This window comes from Leucopleurus acutus (assembly GCF_964270905.1).
Source record: "Leucopleurus acutus genome assembly, chromosome: 2".
NCBI lineage: Eukaryota > Metazoa > Chordata > Mammalia > Artiodactyla > Delphinidae > Leucopleurus > Leucopleurus acutus.
The window spans coordinates 191,428,022-191,445,776 of NC_139143.1; the positions used below are offsets into that span (position 1 = coordinate 191,428,022).

At 58.0% G+C, this 17,755-nt stretch overlaps 2 protein-coding genes across 3 annotated transcripts in view; one reads left to right on the forward strand and one right to left on the reverse strand.

Moving 5' to 3' along the window:
* Positions 1-234: 234 nt before the first annotated feature.
* TPRG1L (tumor protein p63 regulated 1 like) lies at positions 235-4,609 on the reverse strand. 2 transcript variants are annotated; one of them, XM_082832921.1, is made up of 5 exons: positions 4,339-4,609; positions 4,143-4,234; positions 3,890-4,066; positions 2,908-3,061; positions 235-1,539 (listed from the first exon to the last, which is right to left on the reverse strand). In XM_082832921.1, the coding sequence occupies exons 1-5, from the start codon at positions 4,555-4,557 to the stop codon at positions 1,345-1,347; spliced, it is 837 nt and encodes a 278-aa protein (XP_082689047.1). In that variant the 5' UTR covers positions 4,558-4,609; the 3' UTR covers positions 235-1,344. The 2 variants fall into 2 exon arrangements, with proteins under 2 accessions (XP_082689047.1, XP_082689046.1); XM_082832920.1 differs by having other exon boundaries at positions 4,143-4,237.
* Positions 4,610-17,203: 12,594 nt separating this feature from the next.
* Positions 17,204-17,755, forward strand: part of MEGF6 (multiple EGF like domains 6) — a gene marked incomplete at both ends in the record, with an annotated part of 97,872 nt that continues 97,320 nt past the window's right edge. Inside the window, 1 exon segment of the mRNA XM_082860327.1 lies at positions 17,204-17,319. Within this exon segment, the coding sequence (XP_082716453.1) occupies positions 17,204-17,319 (116 nt within the window).

The following is a 17,755-nucleotide window of genomic DNA, read 5'->3' on the forward strand; positions in this document are numbered from 1 at the left end:
GGGGGAATGAGGGTTTGTCACCCTAGGTAGAGGCTGGGCAGTGCACACCACTCCCTGGTGGCCATGAGGGGAGCGAGTGGCACAGAACCCTCACTGCACACAGCAAAGGGCTCAAGACCAGCGCACAGAACAGCTCATGCTCTAAGGTTCTCCCATTTAACGGGACACTTTCTTGGCGGTTGCACCTATTTTAATAACTTTAAGAAAGGAATGACACCCACTGTTTAATGTTTCAACTCAGATTTTAAATGTCTTTACTACAAGACCGAAAGCAAAGGCTCAGGACCCAGGCGGAGTTGTGAGGCAGCCTTTCGATGTGGACAGGACGCTGCATCCGAATCACGGCCACGCTGACCACAGCTACGCCAGAGTCAGAAATAATGAGGAGGAACCGGCGGGCCAGCAGTTAAACCCTCAACAGGCGCTCCCAGGCAGACCGCTCAGCCGTGGACGGAACGACGACTCCCCCGGGCTGGTGTCTGGGGCGAGCTGCGTCAGGAGACTCTGATGTGGTTCCTTTTCAGAAGTGCATTCTTTACAAGCAAACTAAGCAATTCCCTTTTTAAATATGAATATGACAATACAAACTTAACCGAGTTGACAAAATTGTGTGCAAAGAACTTATCAATGTGACTTTCTCAGACTAATGACTTGTCTTAAAATGATTTTCTGTAAACCTTTCTGGGCCTGGGAAAGATGCCATAAGTAGTATTAACACAATATAGGTTAATTTTAGAAAAAGTGTGACTTTAGGCCGAACACATATTTCCACAAAAGCCAGTGTCCGTCCGTTCAGGAGCTGACAAGGCAGACCGGCTCTTGATGAGCTCGTGCCTGCTGGCTTCTTTCAAATTAGCTTTAAGAAAGTGGATTAAATCTCCAAATACAGATTTGGACACCAACTGTAAACCACCACAGGCACTGAGTCTCAGGTACCTCCCTGGATGTAGCGATCTATGTAGCTGCGGTGCTGACAGGGCTATTGCACTGGAATCACGCAACGTTTATTATTAACATGCTCCAGGGCTGGGGTGGGAGGGACCACAGGAAGCCACATGGAGACCCCAGCGGTGGGGCGCACGGAAACTGAGGTTCTAGGAAGCAGATACCGGCCAGGACGGTGACAGCGATATTTATTCTGCTTTGTCTGGAGCTCACGTGACCAGACGCCCAGTATCCAGCTGAAGTATATGGTCCGTCTGACTATGCTAATCGTGCCCAGACCCCTACAGGTAAGGGGCTCGGACCCTGCCAGCGGCAGTGGGGCTGGCCAGAGGCCTGATACCCCCAGGGTCCCATCGGCCTGGCTCTCCCAGGGAAGGGACCCGCGTGCGCGTGCGGTGCCTAGAAGCCGATTTTGCCTCTGGTCATGGAATAGCCCAGCTTAGCCTCGTTGTTGATGAAGGACATCAGCCCCACATAGGTCTCGATGAGGAGGGGGCACTCCAAGACCAGCACGCCGCCAGCCTGGCCCGGCAGAGGACTCTCCTTCTGGGCTTTTTTGACAGCTTGGATTAACAGAGCTTTGAAGCCATCCAGCTGTAAAAAGAAGACAGGGAGCTTGATCAGATGATCCCCCACGCGTCTGTGTCAGCCCATCCCCACCCTGGAGAGACGCCTGCCCAGACGCATCCAGCAGCCCTTGGGCTCATCTCCTCCGCGTCACCCTCCAAGCGTCACACCTCACCTCTGCGCTCACCTGTGACTGGCTACAGCCAGTCCTCACGGGCCTCACTCTGCCGGTCGACGTGGCTTTGCTGTCGTGACCCACCTACTCCTCCCCACCACCCACCAGGCGGTGAGCAGGCCAAGGTGCACAGCACCAAGGTGCACAGCTGGCAAGTGGGGGCCTGTCGCCAGTCCTGGACCCGGCTCTCACCACCCCAAGGCCTCCTCTCCTGCTGAGCACGCAGACTGCCCAGCTCTACCATGGGCGGGGGTCACCTGCCACACCCCGAAGCCCTTCTGGGCCCTTCTCCAAGACGACCACAGCCACAGAGGACCCCATCGTAGAGCTACGCTGACCAGCAGCTGCTAACTACACGGGGCTATTTAGACGTAAGTTAACAAACTTTTAAAAACCAAAAGTTTATTTGGGGCTTCCCCAATGGCGCAGTGGTTAAGAATCCGCCTGCCAGTGCAGGGGACACAGGTTCGAGCCCTGGTCCGGGAAGATCCCACATGCCGCGGAGCAACTAAGCCCGCGCACCACAACTACTGAGCCTGTGCTCTAGAGCCTGCAAGCCACAACTACTGAGCCCACGTGTCACAACTACTGAAGCCTGCGCGCCTAGAGCCCGTGCTCTGCAACAAGAGAAGCCACCGCAATGAGAAGCTCATGCACCACAGTAAAGAGTAGCCCTGGGGGCTTCCCTGGGGGCGCAGTGGTTGAGAATCTGCCTGCTAATGCAGGGGACATGGGTTCAAGCCCTGGTCTGGTCTGGGAGGATCCCACATGCCGCGGAGCAACTAGGCCCATGAGTCACAACTACTGAGCCTGTGCGTCTGGCGCCTGTGCTCCGCAACGAGAGGCCGCGATAGTGAGAGGCCCGCGCACCGCGATGAAGCGTGGCCCCCGCTCGCCACAACTAGAGAAAGCCCTCGCACAGAAAAGAAGACCCAGCACAGCAAAAATAAATTAATTAATTAATAAACTCCTACCCCAACATCTTCTAAAAAAAAAGAGTAGCCCCGGCTCACGGCAACTAGAGAAAGCCCGCACACAGCAATACAGCCAAAAAAAGAAAAACTAAATAAATAAATTTATGGGAAAAAAAGAGTTTATTTTCTCTGTTTAGCCACTGTTCAAGTGCTCAGCAGCCCCGTGTGGCCACCTTCCTGGGCAGCACAGGCCTGGAACATCCCCGTTCCACTGGGCAGTGCTGCTGTTGCTGTGTGTGTTCTTACTTGGCACAGAGAGGCCGTCTTCTCGTCCACGCCGGCCATCGGGTGCTCTATGAACGTGGTGTACGGCACATTGGTGGACCAGGGGTTCCATCTGCTTATGAAGGACGGGCGGCTCTGCTTGTCCCACTGGATGCGAATCCCAAAACCTTCTCGCCTACCGAGTGGGAAGAAAGGGACCAGACCTCACACAGCAGGCCATGGCGCCCCCGAGCACCTGCTCAGTCGTGGGTGTGAGATTAAAAAGCTGTGCCACCGGTAAAGATAAGACTGATGACATTTCACAACAGTGAAGGGCCCGTGGGGTTTGACGGGAATGGCGTGTCTAATAACGACAGCTTTCAGCACTTTAAAATGTGACAAACTGAAAGCACTGTCTTAGTTGTGCTAACTAAACGAGTAATATTTTTGCAAGTTTAAATCCTTTTCCCTGAGCATCTTATTGTTGGCCAAAATTTTGAGCTTATCTTAGCTTCCTGAATTCCCTCCCCAAATCTCTTCATCAAAACTCTGAAATATACCGTTTAATTCAACTGAGTATACTGATGGCCAGGTTTCTCATGTTTCAGAAACCTCCCTAACAGATGAAGATCAGCTCTTGAAAACTGGCCATCAAACGTTTCCAAATTTAATCTTCAGTAATATCTGCAAATCAAAGCGACACACTACCTTTTTCTTTTAAAAATTAACCACAACAGAGCTTGAGGTGATAGGTGTAACCCTTTCTTGGCGGGAGTGAAATGCTGAGTGTGGCTCTTATCTGAAGAATACCCACGTCGGGCCTATTTTAACGTACCCTGAGTTCATTTTACTACAAGCCTAATAACTGTCTCTTGTGCCAGAATTCCTTCTAACGCACCCTGTGGGGCACAAGTCACCTGTCTCTACACTCCGTTGCTGTTGAAGCAAGACATTCACTGGAGGCTGGTTTCGGAAGCGCTGACTGGGAGGCCCTGGTGGCGGGCTCTCTGTTCAACACACTTACTTATTGAGCGATTTCGGGGGAAACTGGAATTCTCCGTAGGAGATGGTGTCCACCGCGTTTAAGGCTACCCTGACCACCTGCTGGCACTGCAGGCTGATGAAGTCGTATTTGCAGATGAGCAGCGCCTGGTCGGTGATGAGCACCAGCCGCTCCTTTTCGTTGTTCCAGTGATCGACCCTGCGGGCGGCAGCGGTTACTTCGGCGCCCGGGGCGCACAGGCGCCCGGGCCCCTCCCCAGCGCGTGCCTCCTTACTCGGTCAGCAGCCACACCCCCTGGATGTCGCCGTCCTCCACGGGCCGGACCACCATGCGGATCTCCTCCACCGCCTGCTCTATGGTGCCAGGCTGCTGGGAGTGTGCGGGGCGGGCCGGGGGCGGAAGTCACAGGTCACGCCCGCTCGCCCGCCCCGCCCACCCACGCCCTCTCCTGCCCCCGCTCCCAGCCTCACCCGGAACACGAAATACTCCTTGACGCGGGCGCGCCGCGTGGGGTCGTGGACATTGAGCGGCCACAGCGTCTGTCGCAGCGGAGTGCCCGTCCCCAGCCGCCCCCCGCCGCCGCCGCCGCCGCCACCGACGCTGCCGCCCGGCCCGACTTCCTCGCCAGCCGCCAGCAGCGCCGTGGGGCTCGTGCCCGCCGAGTCCACCGAGTCCCGCAGCTGCAGCATCGCCGCGCCCGCCACCGAGCGAACCCGGACCGGACCCGACTCAGCCGCCGCCGCCGCCTAAGCCGGGCCCTCGGCCCCGCCCCCGGGCCCGCTCCGCTCTGAGGCCCGCCGCGATTGGCTCCGCCTCGCCAGCCCCGCCTCAGGCTCCGCCTCCTCCCTCCCCCTCCGGCCCTCGCTATTGGATCGTCCCCAGCTGTCTTCCGCGATTGGTCCTGCCCGCCGCCGTTCACAATCGCTCCCGCCCTTCGCTGCGCCGGAAGAGCGCGCCGCGCGCACGCCCACTTCCTGTTTACGCGTCGGGGAAGGGCGGGGCCCAGGCAGGTTGCCAAGGCGACGCGGAAGGCCCAAGGGGAGAGGGGAGTCACGTGCCGAGCGCTCCTCCCACAGTAAATCGGGTGCTTGCCCGCCCCCACCCCCCAGGGTGCGGCGGGCTGCTGGGGACGTCCTGGATCCCAGACCTGAGGCACGACGTCCACGCCCCTATATTCAGCTTCGGCTGAAGTGCAGCGGACCTCCGGGATGGGACCCCGGCTCCTGCCCAGAGTGACCGCCCCCTGGACTGGGACTCCTTCCGCCCAGGGTGACCGCGCCCTGGATGCGGACCCCTGCCGGGGGAGACCACTTCCCTGGACGCACCACCTGCCCGGTGTGACCACCACCCGGACTAGCCCTCCCCCCAGAGTGTCAACATTGCACAGCAGGGGCAGCGCGGGCTTCGGGGACTGGAGGAGCGGCGGCCCGCGGAGCAGAGCTCTTTCCTGAGCACCCCCGCCTTTCTGACCGCGGGTTCATAGATGCAGCGACGGGGACATGGGCCCAGGGCTGTGCTAAATGCAGACGTGCTCCCCGCGCCTAGGGAGAAGAGCTCCCGACCCTGCTCCACGGAAGGGGACACCGAGGCACGGGGCCTCGTCACTCCATCAAGGGCCGAACCAGGATTCCTTGTTGCTGCCTCTGCTCTTCTTCTCCCGGCACTAGAATTGGATCTTTTCTTGCTCTGAGTGATCTTGCCTGCAGCTAGCGGCACCCTGGGCAGCTGCAGGCCCTGCCAGGGACCTCAGCTCCCTGGTCTTGGCACCCACAGACTCCAGGGCAACCTCATCTTCATCCACCTTGACCCGTTGTCTTGGAGACACAAGGGCTGTATCCATGACAATTTACAAATGTCAGCACCTGTTACCTTCACCCGGTTGGTCACTTTGGCCTTCCACTGCCTCTAGTCACACCCCAGATTACTCCCCCCACCAGAAAGGCTTCTCGACTCACCCCTACTGTATCCATCCTCCAATACTCAGTTTAGAGCCCTGTCCCCAGGAGACACTGCCATTAACTACCCTCACTGCTAGTTCTTTGCTGTTTCATATAATCGTCGGCTCCACGCGTGCCGGGCAACCTGCTCTGTGTGTGTGTGTATGTCTGTGTGTGTGTCTGTGTGTGTTTCTGTGCCCTGTTAGGCAATTTCGAGAAGCCAGCTCCTGGCGTATGACTGCACTTTGGAGTTTATAACTCCTTTCTTAATTCTTTGAATTTCACGAGAGCCCAGGGCTGTAAATGCTCTCTTGTATACATGCTGCAGTTGCAGAAACAGGTCTGGAGAGTTCTGCCCAGGTGCCCGAGGCCGCCAGCTGGTGCGGCCGTGCTGATTAGCCAAAGCCCTCCTGGCTTGTGCAGACTTGGATGCCATCCCAGTCTGTGAACAATTGCAGGGTGGCTGGCCTTCCTTCCCAGGACGTCCCTCGAGGGAGGGTGCTGAGCTCTGCACACAGCAGGTCCTCAGCCTCCCCCTCGCTCCTCTACCTGGACGTCAGCAGCCACAGAAACAGGAGGGACGAAAGTACCACTTTCGAAATAGCTTTGGTACTTTGCTTCCTGGAAAGACTAAGGTCTCAAGGAGGGCTGAGTGTGCAAAAAGAGGCAGCAGCCTGCTTCTAGCCCCCTGGCCTGCTGAGGCGGGATGGGAACAGCTGCTGCCTCCCCCTGGGGACCAGGGGCCAGGTCACACCCGCCTGGGGCCCTGCCCAGTGGGGAGAGGGAGCCCCCTTCTCTGGCAGCCACAGCCCCTGGCTGAGTCTGCTCTGCTGGTTCCCGCAGGGTGGACCTGAGTCAGGCCCCTGAAGGGCAGTCTAAGCCATTTGGGCTTGGGGTGCCCACTGACCCCTCTCCTGAGTCCCCTTATTATAGGGGCTCAGCAACGGCAGCTGGGCGTGTGGACTCACGGCAGGGGCTTGAATCCCGGCTCCCCTGCTTCTGTCCACTGGACTTGGACGCTCATGCTATGTCTGCCTCAGTTTCCTTTTTTTACTGAGTAGGGATGATAATAGTTCCTGCTCCCCCATGGCTGTCGGGAGGAGTCAGTGAGTTAAGACCTGGGTTGTGCACGGCGCCCTGCACAGCCCGAGCCACCTCAGTGTCGGTTGCTAACTGTGGTCATGCTGTTCACTGAGGCTCTGCTGAGGGCCAGGTATATTGCAAATACTGCCTGTGCTCGTGCATGAGGCGCCGTATTACCCCCTTCAGCCGAAGAGAAAACAGTCCTAGAGAGCTTGTCACTTTGCGAAGGTCACACATCTACAGAGAGCAGGGGCCCTGGATTCCAGAGCCTGTGCCCCAGCGCCCACCCTCGCCCTTGTGCCAGTGGCTCCTGGGGGCAGACAGAGGAGAGCCGTCCTCCACTGGACTCGCCGGGAGCCCACGTGGTGCTCACTCATGCTCAGACGCAGTGACAGCACAACTTCACAGCGACCTTGATCAGGGTCATCTCAGCGGAGATGAGAAGGAGGCCACTGGCACAAGGGGCCACTGGCACAAGGGGGCCACAGGGGTTGAGGCTGAAGGCTGGAGTGGGGAGGGTACAAAGAGGACAGCAGTGATGCTGGCAGGTGGCAGCGGTGTGGGGATGGAAGAGGCCTGGTCATTTTGGCGGGATGGCCAGCCCCCGAGGGCCCTGAATCCGGTACTTAACCTTCCTGCTTCTCTTTCCTCATCTGGAGGGCGGGGATGATGAAACCTGGCTCCCAGGCTGTCACAAGCCTCTGACCAGCTCACACGTGCCAAGAGGACTACCTCGTGCCCTGTGCAGCCCTGGCTCCAGGTGCCCCGTGGGTGTCCGTGGAGTCAAGGACGGGAGTGAGAAACGGGACGAGGGCCCATGAATGGACCTGGCTCCTGGCAGACGCTGAGGGGCTGGAACCTGGAGCCCAGGGGTCGGGGCTCGCTTAGGGCAGGAGGACACCATCTGCTCAGGGACAGATGGAGAGAGCTGAGGACGGTTATGGACAGGTCGGTGTGGGATGCGGATGCAGTGGGGGAGGAGGGGGTACTGAGAGGTTCTGGGACATCCGCTCTCTTCAGGGGGACTGGGAAGATGGAGCCGGGAATTTGGGTGAGGACGCTTGGTTCAGAGTAGCAGTGATGAGCAAAGAAGCTGATGAGGGCCGGTGTGGGGACCACTGGGCTGCAGGGAGACCTCAGGCACGTTCACAGTGGAGCCTTCCACCTGGCAGCTGGTGGGAGTGGGAGAAACCAGTAGCTAGACTGGTCCAGACTGGCGGTTTGCCGGGTAGCTGTGGTCAGAGGCAAGGGGGAAAGGGGAGGCCAAGATCCCACAAGGGAGTATTTATAGGGGTCACAGATGTCGCCCCACTTGGGAGCTAACGGGCTAGCCCGCCACGGTTTCAGGGATGCTGCAGAAGACACGCGAGCCCAGGTCAGAGGCAGAGGACTGCTGTTCACAGGGAAGCAACGTCCAGGGTGTCAGCGGGTGTCTGCAGGATGCTACCCACGGTGGCCGCATCACAAGAGGGGAACCGGGGGCCTGTGAACAAGCTTGGTCCTCGCCCCTCAAGGTCCCTCTCTGACCAACGGCCCCGGGAAAGGCGGTCAGGGTCTGGCGCCTGCTCCTGGCGTGCCCGGCAGGACGTGCAGGAGTGTCTCCCAGCGGGGTCAGCGGGGTGGACCTCGAGTCCAGTTCCTGGTCTCGCAGAGGCGGCAGTGGATCCAACGGGGACTGGTGACCGGGAGAAGGTCATCAAGAGGACATGACTGCCGTTGGCCCTCGAGGCAATTAGAGTGTTGACGAAAATGCTCAGTAAACAATCTAATATAGGGATCGACACAGAAAGACAAGTATCATACGATACCGCTTATATGTAGAATCTAAAAAGAATGGTACAGATGAACTTACTCACAAAACAAAAGTAGAGTCCCGGGTGTATTAGAAAACAAACTTATAGTTACCAGCGGGGAAAGCCTGGGAGGGGGACAAATGGGGAGACCGGGACTGACAAATACACACTACGATATATTAAATAGATAACTAATAAGACCTACTGTACAGCACAGGGAACTCTACTCAATACTCTGTAATGACCGATATGGGAAAAGAATCTAAAAAGAGTGGATATGTGTAGATGTATAACGGATTCACTTTGCTGTACCCCTGAAACTAGCACAAAATTGTAAATCAACTATACTCCAGTAAAATTTTTTTTTTAAATCTCATATAGGAATAGAAAAGAGTTTTATCTGAGCCAAGCTGAGGACTGTAGCCCAGAAGCCAGCCTCTCAGATAGCTCTGAGCAGCAGCTTGGGAGAAGCAGGGTTTTCAGCACGGTTTTATATCTTGTCAGAACAACAACATCAAACACGTCAGGGCTGCATTCCTTCAGGGTTTCAAAACACCAGATCAGCCTGTTCACAGCGAGTCCGGATGGTCTTGGCACCTGGGAAGGGATGCTGCCCGTGTGCCTGAGCTTTTAGTGGGTGTGGAGGGGGCGGGGCAGGGAAACTGCAGGTCCACAAACTCAAGAGATGACTAGGCAGAGAACTGAGCATCTGCTCACTGACACACAGCGCTGGGTGCTGTGCTCGTTTCCTGGGGCTGCGTCCCAAAGTGCCACAGACTGGGAGGCTTCAATAGCAGAAATTTGTCCTCTCACAGTCTGGAGGCCGGAAGTCCAAGGTCAAGGTGTCTGCAGGGCCGCACTCCCCCTGAAACCTGTAGGGGAAACTCTCCTGCCTCTTCCAGCCTCTGGCGGTTGCCGGCATTCCTGGGCATTCCTGAGCTTGTGGGCACGTCACCCCAGTCCCCGCCTCTGTCTCCACGTGGCTGTCTCCTCCCTGTGATTCTCTCTCCTCTTCATGTTGGACTCAGTCCCGCCCTGCTGTCCTCATCTTTTATTTTTTAAAATTAATTAATTTATTTATTTGGTTGCGCTGGGTCTTAGTTGTGGCAGGCGGGCAGCTTAGTTGTGCAACACCGGCTCCTTAGTTGTGGCATGTGAACTCTTAGTTGCGGCAAGCGTGTGGAATCTAGTTCCCTGGGATCGAACCTAGGCCTCCTGCATTGGGAGCATGGAGTCTTCAGCACTGGACCACCAGGGAAGTCCCTGATGTCCTCACCTTAACCCGGTGACGCCTGCAAAGACCCCACCTCCAAATAAGACCACGTGCACGCATGTGGAATGATGGTGGTTAGGACTTGAGTGTGCCTCGGGAGGGGACACAGTTCTCCCCGTGAGAGAGGGGTGTACACGTGCGAACAATGAGGGGGCTCAAATGGTACTCGGCGCTGTCCACAGGTGCGCCTTGGTCCTGGGGGAGGATGGGGGCTCCTGCCGGGTCTGGCTGTGGCTTCCCCTGACCTGGGTCCCCCTGAGTTTGCGATGCTTCTTCTTGGGGCTTTCGAAAGGCTGTTCCCACTCCCAGCGGCAGGTGGCAGAATCGTCCACACGGGGCCTTCAAACCAGAGCCCGGAGCTGTGTGCGGCATCTGTAAGCAGGAGGTGAAGGTCATCTTCTCATCTTCTCGTCCCGTGGGGCGGGCGGAAGGCTTCAAAGTCTCAGCTGGGAGGTGTGGATTCTTATTTTATCTAAACTTCCAGATGTTGTGCTTAGCGTTTTACCAAATCCATGGGTCCCTTCTCTGCCATCTGCCTCTGATGGAAATGGGGCTCGGGGAGCCTCAGGGCCAGGCACAGCCCACGGGAACTGCACGGGTGGGACCTCAGAGCTGCCAGGGCTCTGGGTGCACCAGGTTGGAGGTTAAGGCAGAGCCCGGGGAATATTCTGTGGGCCAGACTCACCTCTCGGAGACAGCTGCCTTCTGGGCGAGGCCTCTCCCTCCCGGAGGGAGCCAGGCTGCAGAGCCAGCCACCATCATTCCACATGCGTACACGTGGTCTTATTTGGAGGTGGGGTCTTTGCAGGTGTCACCGGGTTAAGGGGAGGACATCAGGGACTTCCCTGGTGGTCCAGGGCTGCGCCTGAGGCTGGTCAGTGCTTGGTGGCTGTCCTGGCCCCAGGGACCCATGTAAGAGCTGCCGTGTGGTGTAGTGTAGAGACTGCCCTTGATCTTTGACTTTGGCGGGTCTCCTTCAACAAAGAAACACCCTCCCAGCAGATGGGCTGGGGGGCGGCTGTGGCCTTGAGGGGAAGAGGGTGGGCTTCCAAACCTCCTGGCTTTAAGGCGCACGAGCTGGATGTGGGGAGACAGGACGGACACGGTGCTCCTGCAGTTTCTAAAGGCTGAGTTTTTTCCATGGTAACTTTCATCGCATCCTGCACTCGGCCAGTGGACAGTCTTGCTCTGCTCCAACCCTGCGGCCCACCTCACTGGGCCCAGGTGCCCCGAGTGCTCTGTCCCCACGGGGCGGGAGCTGCAGCCGTGCTGTGATGGTGGGACCTGACAGAAGGTCTGGCTGCACGGATGTGCTTCCCGGTTCAGGGCGGTCACTGGGGGACACCAGGGTAGGATAGGGACCAGGAGATCTTGGAAAGGACATTGCCTAGGACTGGGGCATCTGTCCTGGTCCTGGTTGACGTGGCAGCGGAGGGAGGACGGGAAGGGGGACACGTATTGCCTTGTTCCCGAGAAATGCACGGACTGCACCATGGAAAATGTGTCCGGCAACAAAGTCCCGCGTCTCCCAGATTCGGCTTCTGGAGAAGCCTCTGTCTTACCGGAGGACTGGTGCTGCTGAGACGGCTGGGCTGGCGCGGGGGGGTGGGGCTCCAGCATCCCTAGTGCGCGGCCACCTCCTCTGTGGGCCTCTGGGGTCGGCGCTGGCTTGCCCTGTAACTGCTGTGAGAAATGACCACAGTCTGGGTGGTTAAAACAGCAGAAACCTGAGGTCTCGCAGTCCGGAGGCCAGAAACCTGAGAGGAGTGGCGGGGCTGGTCCCCTCTGCTCTGTGCACTTCCCTCAGCTTCTCGTGGTGGCTGGCTGTGTCCTGCGTCCCTTGGCTTGTGGGTGCATCCCTCTCATCCTGTATCCGTGTGGCCACGTGGCCTCCCCTGTGTCCCCCTGTGTCTCAAATCTCCTTCTCCTTCTCTTATGAGAACACCTGTCATTGGGTTGAGGGTTAAGTCCAGGACGATTTCATCCCAGCGTCCTTAGTTTAATTACATCTACAGAGACCCTTTTCCCAAATCTGGTCAGATTCTCAGGTCCCAGGGGCCAGGAGTTAGAAAGACCACTGTTTTGGGGGATAGCTTCAGTCCCACATACTGCTGTACCCAACGCCTGGCACTGGTGAATGAGTGGGCGGGTTTCTGCTCTCAGGGTTGGTGGGGGGTCTGTAACACCCTTCTTGATACGGCCCCGCCCCCACCCCAGGTAAAGGGAGGGAGGGGTGAAGGAGGGGCAGGCCAGGCCGGTCTGTTCACTGAGCAGTAGTCGACTTGCTGACCCTCGGCCAGCGGCCGGGCAGGAGCCAGCTTCGGGGCTGATGCTCGGTCCTGGTTCACCACAGGGACGGAGGCACAGAGAGGCACTGGGCCTCGTGCAGGGCTGCATGGCGAGTCAGCAGAGGCGTCCCGACCTGGCGTCTGCTCCGAATCCACCCACCCCATTCCGGCCCCGTCACACGGCCCAATTTACGTTTGCGTGGATGGCTTCTTTGAGGTCAGTTTCTCTTCGGGGACGAATGAGGAGGTGTAGAACCAGACTCCAGAACCAGAACCAGAAAGCTTCCCATCCAGCTGGCGAAGCGTGTGGCATAGGGTTTTGGATGCCAAGCTTAGCCATCGTTCAGCTCCAGCCAGGAATGATGCTGGACTCACGGTCCTCTCCCGGTGGGGCCTGTTTGTGGGAAGCGGTGGTGCCCCCGCACTATCATGGGCGCAGAGACCCCTGTGGACACTGCCCGCACGAGGCCCTCTCCTCTGGGGCCCGGAAATGCCTCTGGCGCTAATTAATTTGCTCGCTCTCTTGTCAAGGAGAAGCGTCTATAAAAATTCAGATGGGACGCTGGATTCTTCTCTTGGACTTGGAACAACATTAGCTCAGGGAGCATCAGAGGCTGTGCTGGGCCGGGACCCTGTTTTCCAAGCCCCTGGGACCGGGCAGGACCGTGGATGGGAGGGGCCCCAGCTCTGGGAAAGCGGGAGGGAGCGGTTTTCTGCTCAAGGGAACAGCCAAGCTGGTGGCACGCGTCTTCCTCTTCCCCACGTTAATTTCCCTTGGTCCAAAGTCTATTTTTTATCATTTCCAGCAGAGAGTAAGACAAAACCATTAACAAGCAGTGTCTTTTTTTTTTAATATTTATTTATTTGGTTGTGCTGGGTCTTTGTTGCGGCAGGTGGGCTCTTTAGTTGCAGCAGGGGCTCCTTAGTTGTGGCTCGAGGGCTCCTTAGTTGAGGCATATGAACTCTTAGTTGCGGCATGCATGTGGGATCTAGTTCCCTGACCAGGGATCGAACCTAGGCCCCCTGCATTGGGAGCGCGGAGTCTTCACCGTGGCACCACCAGGGAAGTCCCCAAGCAGTGTCTTTTAACCATGCTTTTCATAAAAGGCTCACCTTCAGGGCTCTCTTCCAGGCCTGAGTGTCCCCGCAAACACTCCAGATTGGGAAGACAAAGCTGTGTCTGTATCTTGTAAGTCAGGCCAGCGAATCCCAGGGTAGAGTCGGGAGACTTTGCTACAGTTTGGCTAAAGGCCTTGGGGATGGGAATTTGGGCTAAGAAGCATCCTTCCTGAGCTCCAGCTCAAGGGGAATCTGAAGCCTTCACACACAGAGGCCCCGTGGGTTCGTTGTGGGAATCCGTGGGCTTCAATCCCCATCCTACACGTGGCGGTGCCCCACGGTGTGGGCTGCATGCCTGTCCTCCACCGTCAGAGTAAATCTCCCCTGCCCCCCCGCCATGCTTCTTGCCCTTCTCAGAGTTGGATCACTGTGGAGATGCCAGTTCTCCTGGAATTAATGAATACATTTAATGCAATTCCACTAAAAGGTCCAGCACAACTTTGAAAGTGCTGGATAAAGGGGCTCCAGAGACCATTGGGAAGAATGATGGGTGAGAATTCCCAGAGAAATTTGCAGGTAAATAAAGGACTGATGGGGAGGTGCTGCAGCCCATCCCCAGTGAGCATCATGGGAGTGTCTCATCCCGGTGGTGCAGGGCAGACGGTAGAACCACTGGGGTTGGAGTGGAAAAACCCACAAAAACACGTTCTACTTGCAGCTTGTCTGGGCTGAAGATGCTGTGTTGCATCGGAGGAAGCAGGCTGGCCAGCTAACGGCCCTGGGACAACTGGACGGCCCACCAGGCAGAGTCTCCCTTTCCAGCACACAGCCAGGTAAATTCCATATGAAATGACATTTGCATGCCCAGATGTCGTAAAGAAAGAAAAACGTATTCATGATCTTTCCCAGCTAAGTGCCTACAGCATTTCTAGGCAACAGGGGAAACAGCAGTGTGACCACCTATAGGTTTGAGGACACAAAACTAGGAACTTAGATTGTCTGGAAGAAGCATCGTTAACCACCTTAAGGCTGAAACTACAGACCAGGAAAATGTTTGCAGTGTCCACAAACTGTCACTTTATGATGAAAATGGACAAAGAGAGAGAATTCTCAGGGGATGTTTACTGCATTCTGCTTAGTTGCGTTACTAGAAAAGTTGTCTGAGTTAAATCCACTTATGAAAGTGTATTAAATGGGCTTCCCTGTGGCGCAGTGGTTAGGAATCCGCCTGCCAGTGCAGGAGACACGGGTTCGAGCTGTGGTCCAGGAAGATCCCACATGCCGCGGAGCTACTGAGCCCACAAGCCACAACTACTGAGCCCATGTGCCACAACTACTGAAGCCCGCGCACCTAGAGCCCGCGCTCCACAACAAGAGAAGCTGCTGTAATGAGAAGCCAGCGCACCACAGCGAAGAGTAGCCCCCGCTTGCCACAACCAGAGAAAAGCTCGCGCGCAGCAACGAAGACCCAACGCAGCCAAAACTAATAAATAAATAAAATAGATAAATTTATTTAAAAAGTGTATTAAACACATGTGTACTGTTTGATTACTTGTTTCAAATATAAAATCTAAGCACCCCCTCTTGGCATGTTGGTGGCCTGGGCAGCAACACACACTGGAAGTTACAGTCGGATGCTTGACAGTTCCCATGCCCTCAGGGTTCAGGCTGTGGGGAGGAGATGGGCGAGGGTGCCGGGGGAGCATCAAGGGTGCCAGACAGTCTGCGCGGGTGGGGCTTTGCTTGGGGAGGTGACCTCTGTGCTGTGGGTTCACGCATCTACACCTGAGCCTGAGCCCTCCCGAGTGTGTGGGGTGTGGTAGGTGTCCTAGGAATAGGGACGTCCCGCAGGAAGTGCCCACCCTCTTCCCACCTGCCTGCCCACCTGGCACCTGCCTTAGGACCATTCGCCTGACAGCTGAACTTGGTGCCGGGCGGGTAGAGGTGGATTATGGTGGTGCCAAAAACATTTATGCTTCAGGGGCCCTTCCAAGTTAGGGCCAAGGAGGGGGAATGGAATGTGCGCACAGGTCATGCATTTTTGTCAAGTTAGCAAAATAACTTCTTTTTACATAACTCTTTTTCAAGAGGGCCCCCGTTTTACGTTTCAGGCCCCACCAAACCTTGATTCCCCCCTGCGAGCAGCCTCCATTTTAACCCACAGGACCCATCTGAATCCTTTCCTTTTTCTCTCCAAGAAGCAGGAGAATGTTCCTAAAGAATGGGGCCCCCTCGGCCCAGGTCGGGGGACCAGGCGGGAGTCCCTGGGGAAGCTGGTGAACATTTTAAGCTGCTCACTCACTCATCCAGTGCACGTGTACCCAACACCCGTTTCGTGCCAAGCGCAGCTCTGGAGGGGAACGGGTCGGGTCTTTAAAGATGGGCAGCGGGTGGACCTCTGGGAAGCTCTCGGGGTTGGCGGGGACTTGCACCCCAGGGCAGGGCCCCGCACTCACACAGGCACTCTTGGGCTCTCTTAGGGCAGGCCCTTGGGAGACCAGGAGGAGCATGGGCCAGCCCTGCTCTGGGGAGCCCAGTGTGGGGCTGAGGCGTGAGATTGAGAGGTTGGCACACCGGATCGTGTCGGGGCATCACTGAGCAGGGGAGTCAACCTGTGTTTGGGGTTTCAGAAGGTGGTGAATTCACCCTGCTGTGGACAGAATTGTGTCCCCCACGAAATTCATACGTTGACGCCCATACCCCCAGTGTGACTGTATTTGGAGATGGGCCTTTAAGGAGGTGGCTAAGGTTACGTGAGGTCATAAGGGTGGGGCCCTGATCCTATAGGTCTGGTGCCTTAGGAGAAGAGTAAGAGACACCAGTGCTGCGGTCTCTGTCCCATCTCCCACGCCCACCAGGCGAGCACACACCAGGAGGCAGCGTCTGCAGGCCAGTCAGCGTCTTGACCCTGGGCGTCCAGTCTCCAGAACGTGAAAAACCAAACATCTGGATGTGTTGACTGGGACACCGCCGAGGGGCCTTCGGACTTGCGGACCTCCGTCTGCCCTCCGCGCGTGATCCAGCGGTTTTCTTAGATTGACAGATTGAGTCAAGGTCTGCAGAGCCAGCCCGCCTTGTTCAATTCCCGGATCTGCAGTTTACAAGGGGCGACTAGGGGCGCTGCTCCCACCCGGACCTCAGTTTCCCCATTTGTACAGCAGGGTGGCAGCAGGGCTGGCCTGACAGAGACCCCCGCCCCCCCCCCCGTAGGATGACGGGGGTGTGGGGTCCGGTGTCACGAAGGACTGCCTTAGCAGTGAGGGGCGGGATCTCTGGTGCCCCGCCCCTTGGTCACTCGTGTCGCACGGGACCTGGGACTTTGAGCCGGAGAGGAGCCGGGAGCGCGAACGGGCAACCGTGGGTGGGTGGGTGGGGCGCCGGGGCTGAGAACCCAAGCGGGGGTGTGGGCGGGGCTGTGGGCGGGGCTGGGAGCCGGGGCGGGAAGGGCCGGGAGTGGAGCATCAGCGCGGGGACGGGCTGTGGGCCGGGGTCCGGGCCCGGGGGCGAGCCGGGGGCGGGGTGAGGTCGGGGTGGGCGGGGTCGGGTCGCGCCGGGCTGTGGGCGGAGTCGGGGCCGGGGTCGGGGCAGGGGGCGTGGTGAAGGCGGGCCGGCGTCTCCCGCGCGGGGCTCGGCGCACACTGGGCTTTCCGCGCCGGGGCGGGTGTCTGCCGGGGCTCACCCTGGCGCGCAGCACTCTGAGCTGCCCTCGAGCGCGGGCAGGAAGCCGGACCCTCGCCACCTGAGGCGACCTCACTCTCGGCGGGACCCGGAGCGGCACCTGTGGCTGCGCCCCGTGCGCCCCCCGGGCCATGGCGCACGTGGAGACGGCGGCTCCGAGCGCCTGCCTGGGCCGCCTGTGAGCCGGGGACCGGAGGAGGGAGCGGCGCGGCGCGGCGGGCACGATGCCTTTCCTTCCGGAGGCGGGGGCGGCGGGGCGCGCGGTGGCCCTGGCCCTGGTGCTGCTGTTCCCCGCCGTGTCAGCCGGCGCCAGCGCCCTGTTCCGCCTGCAGCCCGGCATGTGAGGAGCGGGGACGGGAGCGGGAGGGCTGGCGGGACGTCCGGAGCCCCGGAGCCCTGGGCGTCTTGTTCCCCGGGGCCCTGAGAACACGGGGCTCATTGCCTTAACGGGGGAGGGGGAGGTTAAGAGACAAGGGGCTGGGTCTGGGGGCGCTTCCGTGGCAGGACCACCCGGCCTCTCGCCTTCGCCTTCCTCCTCTGTCTTTTTAAATTTAATTTAATTTTATTAATTTATTTTTGGCTGCGTTGGGCCTTCGTTGCTGCGCACGGGCTTTCTCTAGTTGCGGCGAGCGGGGGCTACTCTTCGTTGCGGTGCTCGGGCTTCTCATCGCGGTGGCTTCTCTTGTTGCGGAGCACGGGCTCTAGCCGCGCGGGCTTCAGTAGTTGCAGCATGCAGGCTCAGTAGTTGTGGCTCACAGGCTCTAGAGCACAGGCTC